General features: G+C 46.4%; 4 protein-coding genes across 4 annotated transcripts in view; 2 read left to right on the top strand and 2 right to left on the bottom strand.

Annotated features, from left to right (window-relative positions):
* Positions 1 to 535: 535 nt before the first annotated feature.
* Positions 536 to 5,921, bottom strand: T265_06049 (hypothetical protein; the record flags this gene model as incomplete). Its single annotated transcript, XM_009171219.1, has 9 exons — positions 536 to 868; positions 962 to 1,537; positions 1,629 to 1,697; positions 1,783 to 2,484; positions 2,571 to 2,821; positions 2,921 to 3,244; positions 3,650 to 3,772; positions 4,061 to 4,403; positions 5,835 to 5,921. 9 exons carry the CDS (start codon positions 5,919 to 5,921, stop codon positions 668 to 670), a joined length of 2,676 nt encoding a protein of 891 aa, XP_009169483.1.
* T265_06048 (hypothetical protein) lies at positions 4,072 to 10,165 on the top strand (the record flags this gene model as incomplete). Its single annotated transcript, XM_009171218.1, has 4 exons — positions 4,072 to 4,267; positions 4,505 to 4,566; positions 5,192 to 5,402; positions 10,080 to 10,165. The coding sequence occupies 4 exons, from the start codon at positions 4,072 to 4,074 to the stop codon at positions 10,163 to 10,165; spliced, it is 555 nt and encodes a 184-aa protein (XP_009169482.1).
* Positions 7,452 to 13,671, bottom strand: T265_06046 (hypothetical protein; the record flags this gene model as incomplete). The annotated part of the gene is made up of 3 exons (XM_009171216.1): positions 7,452 to 7,544; positions 10,207 to 10,355; positions 13,605 to 13,671. The coding sequence occupies 3 exons, from the start codon at positions 13,669 to 13,671 to the stop codon at positions 7,452 to 7,454; spliced, it is 309 nt and encodes a 102-aa protein (XP_009169480.1).
* The window catches only part of T265_06047 (hypothetical protein), a gene marked incomplete at both ends in the record, with an annotated part of 7,926 nt that continues 3,780 nt past the window's right edge, over positions 10,178 to 14,323 (top strand). The window contains one exon of the mRNA XM_009171217.1: positions 10,178 to 10,342. Within this exon, the coding sequence (XP_009169481.1) occupies positions 10,178 to 10,342 (165 nt within the window). The remainder of the gene's footprint in view (positions 10,343 to 14,323) is intronic.

The following is a 14,323-nucleotide window of genomic DNA, read 5'->3' as shown; positions in this document are numbered from 1 at the left end:
CCACTTGTTTTTGTGAAAATGAGATGTTGCTAGACTGGCAACTCGGTCCAGATGCACACAAGTGACCACCTTACAGTGAAAGGCCACTGAATACCATTTGACCTTCGATGATGCCGAGGTAGTTACCGGTCCTTGAAAACAAGGTTTGATAAGCTATTTACCGAACACCAATTAAACTAGTGACAACGATACCCACCACTTCACCGTCCAGAATAGGAACCGATTAAGCCGTCCAGAATAGATCGATAACTAGCCGAGCGCGAACGAACCAGACCTGAGACAGATCGCGATTCGCTCAACATTAACTAACAACTGTCCACCTTTACGAAGGACGCAAAATCACCTTCGAGGAGGTGCGACTTGACACGTGCCTATCGGTGGGACAGTCAGTGACAGGTCATTTGCATATCTAAGAGTGGTTGGTCTGCATTCCATACGATCGTGTGCCTCACTAATTCCAGATTGCGCAACCTGGCGTGAGGACGAACAGATGAGTGTAAACACATAGAAGACCGAGGGGTAACGATTAATCATTGTCATCTTGTTTCCAAATGAAAAATTAGACCGTTCAATACAGAGGACATCACAGTTATTGGGAGGGGAGCATATGGACAGGACTATACACATTCAGAGGGGGTTGGGGGGAATCTGTCACACTCGTAGCCGTCTAAAAGTCGGTTTTTTTATCTGATGTAAACAGCCAAGGTATTGACGGCATCGTTTGTGAACGTCGTAGATGATGTCCTATTGAGCGGTCCATTGGAGACTGACTTGAAATATGGGCAACTGTGCGATAACCAAAAGAAGTGATCGTTTTTTGCCTAATTGGTCCTCTCCGGGAACGGGCGGATATTCGCTCCACTGGGATCTGGGGAGAAGAAAGGAGACTCAGGATGAGTGATAATCCGTCTAGCCAAAGCTAAGCAAATCCACTCTGGGTGGAATTTTTTGTCTGACTTACCTGCTCGTCTAAAGCTTCTGAATTCTTCAGTTTGGCTTCCAATGGTTCGTCAAACTCAATTGGGTAATAGTTGTCGACTGGCGTTTCGTCGTCACATCGCAATGGCCGTATAATGCTTATAACCTCACTTCGGGGCAACCCGACACGAGGTGATCGACCACGGAGGCGCTTGAATCCTCCGCGGAATACTCGAGCCAACGGAGTCACGCCGGAATGTATGGAATCGGGGGTACGACCCTGGGAACTCGGGGTGGTGAGCTTGCGAAACGGTGAAGCAATGGCTTCCACAAGAGGGCAACAGAAAAGTAAATCTCCGGCACCCACACTGGAGATGGATGTGGTGGACATAATGGAACAGCGGGTGTTTGCAGCCATGATGGTTTCCGGCGGTGCTGGTAGTAGGTTCAAACTTTCACAACTCCCAAACACATCCGGACGGCAATTTGTGTCAAATATCGGTGATAGCTGATGCCCAGAGTCCAAAATCTGATCAGTTACGTGCGCGTGTGAACCTGGCTTGGACGTGTGTGACTGACTGTACTCAAAGTCCATTTCAGATCGGCACTCAATCAGGGGCTAGAAAGTAAGACATGGAGTACGATTAGCACCATACTCAAAGACTTCGCAAGACTTCAATACATGCCATAAGAGAAATCCGAACACTTACTTTCGGGAGATTGCGAGGACTATTGAAACAGCCCGTTACGCTAACGTTACTTCGCAATGCCAGTCGTCGCTAAAACACAGCGCAAAAAGAAACAGATTAAACAGGGTAAAAGGCGGTGGAAAAGAGCTCAAATCGAAACAAAAACAATTCTTACCCGCAGTGACGAGCGAATCGTTTTCGCTGCTTTAAATGCCGAATTTCCCGCATGCGCGCGAATAAATCTACCGGAAGACACATCTCCCAAGCTGGCCGACCAATCTCGGTTAAGTCTCGGAATTTGACGATACAGTGACGAATGGGGTGTGGCATGTTTCGGCATACCAGCCCCCGACGTTGGCGGCAGCAGACCTCCATTTGTTGCGTTGAATCGGTTTACAAGGCGACGCTTACGCGGATCGTTGTTCGGAAGCGATTGGACGGCAGCGCACAGTTCAGCCACAGCATATTCGGTCTCTCCGTTTGTCACGTGATCCTTGTCTGAAGAGTGGCGTACGGTAAAATTTACACAAGTCACCAATGCGGGCAGTTCGTCCACACGCAACGGAGGCACCACAGCACTGTCCATATCACTGCTGGGTTGGCTGCCGTCTGTCAAACCCAGACCAGAATCATTGGAATTGGCACGTTCCAGGATGCTGGTAGTATAATCGTTCTGCAGGAAAGGTAGGCTGGAACTGGACAACGAGGAATCTGCGATTGGTGGAAGACTCAACTCGATGTACAACAGACGATTGCGTTCCACATCTTGCAGGAAGCTTTTGGGAATGTACCACAGACCGTTGACACCCTGAGTAATCATCATTGTGGCCAGTCGAGCCAAGTTAGTATATTGGGTATGAAGGTCACGTGTTGGAACCTAAGAGAGCAAAATACGGTTGTATATTAGACACAGAAAGGTTGTTTTTCAGGTCAGCACCTTGAATACACATCACCTCAACTCACCTTGCTCGGAGAGAAGAGAACTGGACCAAACAGCAGACCTAGACTTTCCGCAGTCATTCGATTACTGGAAGCATGTTGAAGAGTGTGTTCAAGCAATACGAGTAAGCGTTTGAAGAGGACTTGGTGAGTGTCCGGGAGAAGACGACACAGCAGGCGGACGGCTTTCAGCTGCTTTGCACAGGCGATTTTCTCTTCGATTGGCCGGAGAGTTATACGACGACCGCGATCGTCCAAACGACCTGAGGTAAGACCTACACAAGCAACAACAATATTTGCGAAATAAAAACCTTGGGAACAGACCGGTGGAACGACAGGTTATTATGAAGGCATGTAGCAAAGGGAAAACTTACTGGCAACTTGAACAAACAACGGGAGGAGACGGTCCGTCAACAGGGGCTCTGGGAGATCGTACAAAACTCCTTTGAGCGCAGCGGCCAAATCGTGCACACCCACCATTGGAGACGGGGGCGCAGTCGCTGGGTTCGACGGAGTCAAGTGAGACTGAATCCATCGGCGGTTTCCAAAACCCACTCCAGCTGGTTTCCACGGTTTGGGCTCGACGTAGTACATGAGCGATTGGATATCCAGTTGCTTCTCGGTCATGATTCGACGCCTGACACAACGCTGCCGTTGCATGTTACCAGTTTTGCGGAAAATTCCTTCGTTGGCTAAGTCTAGAGTAGGGAAAGAACATGAGATACACTAGATCACCGATGTGTCGGATATGGCGTTGGGTGACAGAAACCCCGAAACATTCTCTTCGAATCCGATTTCCCTGCCTAGGCTTGGGCAACCTGGCAGTATTCCAGCCACCGTGCTTCCTTCAGGTGACATGGCAGCTAGGCACCGAATGATACGATAATTTAATCCTGTCCCTTATAGTTGCCAGCCTTCGGAGCTGTATGGTTGTGAGCACACTTGCTTGGCTAAGCTGGCTAACCAAGTGAAGACAAGTGGCCTGGATTCAAGGACCAGAACGTCACACAAGGCACCAGGTCTGAACCGGTGATAGTTCAACTATCGTACATAGCCCAGGAATTCTGTCTCGGGTTAAAAACCGACTATCCGTTCCAACTTACTTTCTTTATTGTCCAGCACATCCATCAGAGAGAGCAGGTTTTGCACGATCGCTTCATTCGCACACGTTTTGTTGTTGTTCAAGCCCCCGGATGCGCCGTGTTGGACGCGATTAGGACGATGAACTAAATTTGGGGAGTATAAAAAATAGATTAGCACATCTCACGGAACGCGACAGGACATGTTTTGCATAAAGTGACTTGTCATCGAAGATTTTTCCGATGGGCTATTAAAAGTACACACACAGAGTTGGTCCGAAACGCGATTATTTTGGATTGTGCGGCATTGACACCGGAAGCTATGATAAGCACGAAACAAGGTCGAGTCAGATAAGCACGTTCTTAAGTGCAAAACATGGGACCTTGGGAATGCTGCGAACAGGCAAAAAACGACCCGACGACCTGTGGACTTACTTGCATATCCAATGTTGTCCGTTTCCGCGCGTTCGACATTCGGGGTTCGGCCGCGGAGACGTGCCCACGGTGTACCACGCGAATTCCCATTCGTGATTAGCCGACTGACCATTGGCTCCCGACTAACCAGATCCGGAAAAAGTTTCTTTGACCCGACTACGTTGGTTCCGCAGAAGGTGTTCGAGGAATCGTCCCAGATTTCCAAGGGTAAGTCAATTAGCAGCGACAGGTGAAATTTGCACAGTTCGACAAACCGACCTGGCCATAGTTCACAGAACTGTCGAAATTCCGGCGTCTCAGCGACAGCATCAGCCAACCAGTTGGCGTACTGATTGAGAGAATCCTGCATGTGGACATGGGATGATAAAAGGTTAGAGACACGCCATAGCCTCACTGGGTTGGCAACACGCCACAATCACATTGTTTACATTTACAACACGCCAGCGTTCCACAGACGCTGTCAGCCACTTGGACAACAGGACGTGTGCCAACATGCCGGTTCCCAGGTTGGCAACGGTTGGCCAAGTTGGAACAAGAATGACAGCTTGTTGTTGGAAAGCTCTACTCAAATCTATTGCGGGAAATCAGTAATGCCAGAATATTACAACCCGTCACTTTGTGATGGCGTAGCTAAATCGATCAACAATTTGAAATGCTAGTTACATCAGGTGACGAGGCAGTTGACCGTTCGTGGGGTGCATGTGGATATGTTCATCACTGTTGAATGGAATAACTGACCGGTGTCTTCGGACCACACGGATTCACTGGCCATGCAGGTTCGGATTTGTACCCGGCATCTGCGAAATCTGTATTAGCGCAGGGGACACTGTTGAATGGAATAACTGACCGGTGTCTTGGGACCACACAGATTCACTGGCCAAGCAGGTTCGGGTTTGTACCCGGCGTCTGTGAAATCTGTACTAGCGCAGGGGACTCCGTTAGGAACCTTACATTACACTATGTAGTAATTTCCCAACAGAGGAAATAACCATTACCAGGGGAATTTAACGCCCGCATGCGACTTTCCCAATGTGTTGCCGTCCAAGGTGCAAAATGTCACGTTATGTATCAGACGGGAATCGGAGCCTACTGCTATTTCTAGACTTCCTAAACATACCCTAATCATTTCAGCTTCATCCAATTTGCAATAAATCCACTGGACGTGAGCCCCAAGTGTTATTCTGTAATCAGGTGTCAATTCTAATAAATTACTCAGCGGTCCCACTCCCAAGTTGTCATGCCACCCGAAAGAGGCACGAGGGCTGGAATACTGCCAGGTTCCCCAAGCCCAGACAGGGGAAGTCTAGAGCCAGAGGTCGGGTTAGAACCACGGACCTTCCCGGTCAGTAGATTCGCGCTCTAACCACTTAGCCATCTAGGCATTACCGGCCTGCATAAAGCCTCATTGAATTTTCACTGTGTAACCTGAAAACCGTTCGTGTGTGATTGGTTTAACTTCAAAAGACGTATTTCACACCATCACAGTACCCGTTTTAGTACACAACTGTTTGTGTTAAATTTGTCGTTACTGGCACCCAGCAACCACACCAACCTACTTTTGGTGTGTATGGATTGAGAGCAAGCCCGGGGCAGCTCAGTTGTGAACTAGTTTATCTAAACTGTCCCTTCCCAAATGAGTCCGGTCTGTTAGCTACTAAGGAGGGTAGTGTAACGTATGGCTACCATGATCGGAAGCATCTATAAAATATCGAGATAAACACAAGGTGTAATTGATCGAACGCGTAAAACGTGTGTGCTTTCAATCACCACTTACTTCAAGATCCTCAGGTTTTCCTTGGTTTGGTTTGGGTGTTTTTGTTTCGATGCATGTATCATCTGGATCCGTCAGCGAGGTAGTCATTTTTGCACACATCAAGTAACATCCAGACTGCACAGAGGGCGGAAGTGTTCTGGCACTGGACAGGCAGTCGATTTTATAGGGCTATGCGCTAATCTGCTTCTTGATTGGTTGAACCGGTCGTCGAGTTTGGATCGGCATCTTTCACACGTCCTACACCCCGTCACGGCTGGACAGGCAGTCGATTTTATAGGGCTATGCGCTAATCTGCTTCTTGATTGGTTGAACCGGTCGTCGAGTTTGGATCGGCATCTTTCACACGTCCTACACCCCCGTCACGTCTGAACCAATCAGAAATCGGCATCGCTAGACAAGTGGGTGCGCTGATTTGACAGTCAGGATGTGGAAATGAGTTATTGCACGCGTTTCTGTTGATGCATGGCCTATTGCCGTACCGTCTACATGACCGGAAGGCATTCATTTGACTCTTCTATGGCACTTTGGGACATGCCACTTGCCGGTGTGCTAACTTCGTAGGTGATAGATCATATACGGGTGATAGACGAACACAAAAGATAACATTTAGAAGCTGTCTATCCATGGGCAGGTTAGAACAACAAGGATACCGTTTATCATCCCAATATACATTGAATTGTATTTGTTAGTTCTTAGCATCACTAGGATGCGTTTCTGTCTGAGCAAATTCTTATTCCTACCGAAATTTTAATGCAGAACAGAAAACAAAAAGAATATGACAAGAAAATCAACGCTGAGTAGTAAACTTATGAGACAAAGCCAACTAGCAAGCGAGTGGAAATAGGGGCACTGCTGTCCACAACAGTCTGACTACGACTTGATGAAGTTTTAGCAATTTACAATAAATCATAGTATGAAGGGATACGTCAAACTATATCGAATTGCAGCGGGCTTCCTGGTCAATTTCATCTGGTCTAGTGCACACCACGTACGCTCGATCTTCAAGACGGCGTAGGGAATTCATCTGTTGCACGATAATTCACGGTATCACTTCGGATACATGAATCGAAAAGACAGGAACCAAATGTAGCAGGACGGTGCGAGACGCGTTTCATCGGTATATCTCATTCAGGCACCTGTGTCCTGTGTTGATAGAACTTTCCATACAGGTGCGTCACATGACATTCTAGCCAAACTTCTTTCATAACGTTTTGACACAAATCTTGGGTTCTTTTTCAGATAGGCCCCGCCAAAAAATTAACCCCCGCACCCGAAAACAAAAAATTAACCCCCGCCACCCGAAAAACAATTAGAAGAATGATGATATGGAATTTGATAACTGTTGGAGTCTTCAACACCCGCCAGGCCAAAATTCGCGAAGAAAGTTCTCCCGGTCAACAGCGGTCGTGTGGCTGATAGATAATTCCTCTGAGCAGAATTTGATTTTTGCCAAATTTTTGGACCGCTCCAACCAAGTTCCCCTTCGGAGTCTGATTTCTTGCCGACATTGTCGGGCATTACACCTCCACCTGTCAGAACCAGTTGAAAGTGCCATTTGGTGGCCTTTGTTGCATAAACGTTGCTGATGGATCACTCCATGGCCTTGCAAAAAACGTATTACCGTCTCTTTTTCATGAACGAGTTGAAAGCGTCAGAAAGTTCATTTGAGGTTTTACGTCCGAACGGAGAAAATTCTTGCACAAAAGCAGCCTAGATGCGGATAAGGAGTTGTTTTTATCAAAAAATAGGTCATGTTGGTGTGTGTTGATTAAATGGGACCTGGCAAAATGTGGCGGGGCTTGATTTTTCGCACATGCACCTTTTGCAATAGTGGCGGGGCCTATCTGGAAAGATTGTGACACTGGCTGATGGCCGTCAATTTGTTGCGGTGGACTGAATTGCGAGGTGTTTTCGGTCGTTTCGTCGAATCAGCTCGATATCGCACTGTTCGCCTCGAGCTCAATCTCGGAAGTGATACTTGGATGAGCGGTGTTCAGTGCCTGTTGCATTGATACTATGGTAATTGGGCAACAGTCAGCTAGGATTCAGTCCATCTAATTTTAAAATTCACCACACTTTCCCTTTGCTATGAATATGGGGACTTGGGATGGGAGAAAGTGAGCTGCTCGCGACGATTGCTTCAGTCGGATTGTAGCATTGACCTTCAACGCGGAAGCTAACGATCGGTTCGAGAAACGATCCGAATTTTTCACATTTCAAGATGTTGTCGTTGGTGTACACAAAACCAAATGTGAAGTCCATAGAATGGTGTTTTTGAGAACGCAAGCGGTTTTCAAACTTGCAACGTACTTGGACGTGAAGCCGATACCAACAGTGTCCGGTGGAAGCCATACTTCAAGGCGAAAATCATCAACCTATCAGGAATATTGCTTGCAGTCGGCGTACAAAACCATCAGGTTATTTGTGCTGAAGTGAGTCTGATCTGAGAGTAACGTCTGCTTTTTACCGTTTCAAAGGAGTTGTTGCGTCTAAGTACGCCTGAGCAGTATTCCATCCTCGGTAATACATTCATCTTCCATTAGGGTCTGTCTGTCAGTCTTGGGATAGTTTACTTAAACAGCTAACTGCTCACCGTGATCGCATCCTGTGGGCATCGTCTGACTATCGGCCAGAGACGGCTCATTGACTGAAGCGAAGGCCCGTGATTCGAACCTCGCCGTCTACCATGACTCACTGTCACCAAGTGTGGGTTTGAGATGTGAGTGAAAGCTACTCAAATCATGCATTCCCGAGGGTGTGGAACAAATAGTCAAACGAACAACCAAGTTGCATCCATGAAAAGTTTCTAATGTGTTTGTCGGGACCCGGTAGAGATACTGATTGCTTGAATTAGGTTGTGCTCGACAAACTTCCCAAGCTTTTGTGTCAAATCCACATGGAACTCGTTCAGCACATTGATACGGGATTTCATTTAATTTACTCGGCAAAATGTTATGGGCTTCTAGCTGCCAGACGCAACTGATCAGCACCTAATGGATTGCAGTAGCCCACATAATCAGTGCTCAGAATTTCGGTCAATTTTGCGAGCTTGGTTGGTCTCAATTTTTTCAAACAGTATATCGAACTGTATTAACTTAATCAGCATGGACTACGGTATAAGCTAAGCAGAGGAAAGAAGTCGTGTCATATTGATCCCTGTTACTGATTTATTCCCGCCAGACGCAAATGGGGTTATCGTGATCAATAGATAAGCTTGAATGGCAGACAACCGTGAGTGAGGAGTGCTCAATCTGGTCACTGGAACAGAAGTAATCAGTGTTGCACACAAAAATCAGCACTGAACACTTGTCAGTCCTTGATGGACTATAAGAACGTATCTTCAGGCACGTGGATCCATTTCATTGTTGAAAACGCATCATCATTCACATGCTGAGCCTGATAAGCTCAGCGTGTGTCTCTATCCGTTACATGACCAGCTGGGCGTTCTCACACCAAGAAGCCTCAGGGAGCTTTTGGGCCTAATTAGAGTGAAACAGCTGTTCAACACACTCAGCAAGCTATTGGGGATATTTGCTCATGCCTGTCTATCTCTTCCTGGGCACCCAGCTGAGAAGGGCTGGGGTTTGTTCATCATCAAACAAAATGCACTCAAATACGACTCAAGAGACTGTGGAATAACTTTAACGTTATCAAAGAATACAACAGAGTTTCTTCGCAAAGACAGAATCCGAAATACAGAACAGGGAATTCGAAAGTCATAAGCATCTGCTTGGCAATGAATTTTGCGTAGCAAGGGTTTTTGACAACGTCTACAAGTAGCACAGTGACATATTCAGAGGGTAAAACCTTCATAAATGTTGACTAGAATGCCATCACCATCACCATCACCAACATCATCATCATCATCTTCATCATCATAGCCAACAACAACATCGTCATTGTCGTCCAGTAATAAATCAGTAATACGTACTGATAGTTAAAAGTTATACATCTGTAAAGTTCGTGGTTTACTGTGGGCTCAGAATCTCCCAGGACACTCAAACCTGGGCAGGATGCAGATCGGGTCTCAAGTATTGGAGTCTGGTTTGAGACTACCCGAGTAGCCAAAAAGTTGAAGGACCAATTACCATAGTTATTTGAACTCCCAAAGGGGAGCACCAGAATATTGTGCTCATCGGACCACTGGGCGAACTTGGTGGGTGAAACCCTGTGGATAATATACGGGCGTTCCAGTCCCTTTGAAGTGTGGGGGTGGGGATGAAACTCAGACAAAGTGATCCACAGTCAGAAATCGACCGACAGAGACAAAAAGAGTCATAGCTAAAGTGAAGAAGGATTCCCCAAGCATTCAACAAAGTCAAAGACAATAAACTATTAACAAGATGGCTCCTTGGTTAGAGCACGGATTTACTGTCTGGAAGGACCGTGGTTCGAACCCGACCTCTGCATCTCGACTTTCCCTGTCTAGGCTTGGGCAACCTGGCAGTATCCCGGCCCTCGTTTTTCCTTCGGGTGGCTGGCAGTTAGACATCGAAAGGGTGCTACAGGTGGCCGATATACCTGAAAGAGGATGAATGCAATCAAAACATTACCATATCTTTCCCACACAACTGTCATAAGAAAGTCGGTGGATCAGATCTATCCCCCGGGTATCTTGACGTTCATGTATCTCATTTCAAGACGTATTACGCTGAACTGATTGCATTGTTTAGGTGGATTCTGACCACAGAGTCCTTTAGCTATAACCGTTCAACTTCAATGTGGACATTCAGGCTGGGAATAGCATCCAGTTTTGGATGGCCCAGACGAACAAGCTTATTTCTGGCGGCTCTATTCTGAGTGGTACACTGGAATGAACCAGGATTTTTGGGTCTGCAAGGCCTTCAAACTGGACTCGAACTAATGTCTACCTTCGTTAAGGATCACACCTAGTTATAGACGCACCACCTAGAGGCATCGACCGGGTGTACTGTGCACAGCGGAACTTGGCCACTGAATTACACTTCAGCCTACCCAGAAGGGATGTTCAATCCTGGAAGGATAAATTTATCTCCCCGGCACTTGCATCAAACTGCCAACGGGTAATTCTCCTTGACAAATATGAAACTCACATTAAGAGTGCTCCAAATCGTTTATGTGAGTGCTAACCTTATGAAGATGTCGCGAAACCGGGCTGTCATCTCTCCGGTTCTTCTCTGTGGTTTCCAGACCTGGCTCTTAGGAGTTGAGGTCGTCGAAAACTGTTGGTTTTGATCAGTTTTTCTTACGAGGACTACTTGTCACTGCTTGTCACATTTTCCTCTTCTAGGGAACGGCGCGCAAAGCCAAATGCCGAAAAAACTGTTTGTAGCGTCCAGTTGGTGAACGGATCATCACGTGATTGAGCACAAGGAGACCTGACCTCTGCAAGCCCAGACCAGGCTAAATTCAAAGGAATAGGGAATGGATACACCTATTCTCCGACCTCGCACCTATGTTGCGGTAGTACGATCAGAAACTTTGGTACAGAAGACTCATACAATTAGGTATGTGATAATCCGAAGCACACCAATGCGTCGTATTCCAAACCCGACAGGATTGTGAAGTAGGCAGATTCACAAATATATATCCTTTCTTGCGTAGACGTAATACACTACTCACTACGTTACTGAAAACTCTCCAACAGCAACACTACTCATTAGGTTACTGAAAACTCTTCAACAGCAAACGACAAGTTTCGCCACTTTTGGGGTTCACCAGTCGGGCGCAGTACTCAGATTTGTGCCAATCTTATGTTCTTATGCGTCTGTGCTCGCAATATATGGAATATCGATCTTTGTGTGGGAAATTGAGTCGAACAATATCATAAGCGAGAGATTCAGCTGGGATTCAATTAAAGTCCCTTGAAAACTAAACCAAATGAGTGTATCGAATCGAATCCTTCATTTTTTCTATCCATTTCCGCATCTAAACATCTCATGGTAGTGTGAAGACGAATCTACCCGCGTGATGACTTCTCATGCGATGGGCACATGCTGCTTGTAGCTTGGATGAACTTGATTTCAGTATCATTTTGGGTCATATGCTGTTACGAACCTAGATTCTGTTGCGCTTAGTTGAATTAATGAAACTTTAAAAAAATCAATCCCGTTGGCTTCTTACATAACAGTATCCCAACTTCAAAACTACACCGCCATCCATTCAAACGAGCCTGTATAACTACCCGCTTTCCGAATCCGTACCCACAGAATAACAGTGGTTGCTAGGTCGAAGATTGTCACGTTCGGCATTAGAACAACGCGGTTGAGTAATAATCTGAGTGCTACTCATATCCACGGGCCATTTTACGGTCACCCGGCAGTTCCACACACGCGCGCACACACACATCGTTTTGCCGTCTCTTATGACTGACATGCTTGCTCGTAGCCCAGTAACACGGAACGAAAATAGCGTGGCTGGAGAGCGTAGCGGGATGTTTCGTTTTTAAAGTAATTATCCACTCATGGAAGCTGTAATCAGACACACAAACGCCCATATGGCATGAACTGGCTAACGTCGTGATCATCCTCTGTGTGGAAACTGATAAGATAAGGGTAGGCCTTGAGTTGTATGCCAAAAAACGTCGAAATATAATGACCACGTGCGGCGTCATCATCATCATGGGGCTTGACTGGTTGCTACCATGAGGGCGATTCACATGCTAGACCCCATACTCCTTCTAAATGAAGCACATTTTTTCTCGAAACCAATATGTCCGAAATGAATTAAAGCGAAAACCGGGCTTAAATATGAAATCGTTGCCCCTATAAGGCTATTTGTCTGGTGGTTTCTAAGGGGAAATTAAAGTTTTGAAAAATACTAGGGTTTAAGGAAATTCGCCCGGACAGTGAGAGAATAGCGTGAATGAAACAAGATATGGATTTTTCGCCGAAGCAAACCATGCTCTGTACACGTAGGAGCAAGGTCGTTGAATACCACTCATTCCTATGTGTATCTTATTGGTTTCGGAAGGATCGTTTCCTGACTTCTGGTGATCACGGACTATGTAGACTGTTTCCCGGTTTAGGCAGAATGGAGTCATCTCTGGGTGACTTTGGGAGATTTTCAAGCAGCTGACAGACTCATCCTTTGGGTTCAACACCAAAGATGTGACAGGTGTATGTGTCCCCATTCGACAAAGCAATCGAAAACACAACCGACCTTGTCTCGACTGATGCATCAATCTCTTAAACGCGAGAGTACGAACCGAACTCCAGACCTGCCTGTTCACCGATGATGCGTTCGTTGTCTTGGACATTTTTTATTTCAAAATCAACAACCTTTGTCAGAACTGAATTTACTTTGCCAGAACCGATACCACACGGTCGCCTTCAAATGTTATCCTTAATTGTAGGCATCGAATCTAAAATGGACTGCCACATGACGAGTTTCAACCCTTTTTTGTGAGCGTTCTGTTAGTACCGACTGTGAACAAAGCCGAATCACACAAGTAAGTCGACGGCGTTGATACACAAAAGCAAGCATACATGAACCTCATTCTTTGTTCAATACACAAGGCGCCCTTTGTGAGAAGAACCAGGGTCTACGTGTGCCGCAATCACATCTGGATCCGGATCATGGCTCGGGAGTGATGTGGTTCACCGATCGGTCAGATGGGGTCAACTGTTTGTTTGAACTGTTGACCTTTCTTGCACGGACAATCGGTTATAGTGCGGAAGGGGTGGACAGAGAAACGTACAAGGCTATCTAAAGTTTGTCCAAGAAGCTCAGCCTATTAGCGGGTTCGAAGTCGTCCAAAGTCAGTAATACAGCTGAGATTTTTCGACATACGGACCCACAGTTGTGATGAGATTTGATTGCAGGCCCAGAATATGATGCTTCTCATAGAATGAGTCATGTTTAATGGACTTTCGAGCATGTGGTTTAGGCTACGTGGCATTTCTAAACCTGGTGAACTCACAAAGGGGTCGTTTACTACCAATTATCGACATTTTCTGTAATCTCCATGTAGAGAAACTCAGAGGTTAAACAGAATAGTGAGAGAAAATGTCGATCTCTTTATTTGAACTAACCGGAAAAGGGTGAACCTGAGAAGAGCTGATAGGGATCATCATCGTCGACAACATGACATCAGTGTTCAACACCGATGCTTCACTGCCTTATTGTGAAGAAAAGAGTAAAAGTGGACGGGGAGGAGACTTAGTGCTAGCTTAACACAATCATTCCGAGGAGCCTATACCTCCAGACACTCACTCAGGCGATTAGGTAGAAACTGACAACAAGAACGGCACTGACATCGGTTGGCAGTTGTAGTGTCTCCAACCAGGCACAGTGAAGATCACGCGGGCTCCATCCTGGATGGCGAGTAGCACCGACTGCACCCAAGTGTCTCGTAATCTTCTTCATACCCCTGTGCCCGGTCAAAGGTTGGCCACCTCGCTGCTTCCGCCACGCACGGAAAACAGCACTCTCTTCGGCAAACGATGGTTCGGCATACGCAAAACACGGCCTAACTAACGAAACTTATGGTTCAGAGCACTTCTTCAATG

This window comes from Opisthorchis viverrini, assembly GCF_000715545.1.
Source record: "Opisthorchis viverrini unplaced genomic scaffold opera_v5_123, whole genome shotgun sequence".
NCBI classification, from domain to species: domain Eukaryota; kingdom Metazoa; phylum Platyhelminthes; class Trematoda; order Opisthorchiida; family Opisthorchiidae; genus Opisthorchis; species Opisthorchis viverrini.
Note: the sequence above shows the minus strand (reverse complement) of the source record. Positions and strands in the feature narration are given on the sequence as shown.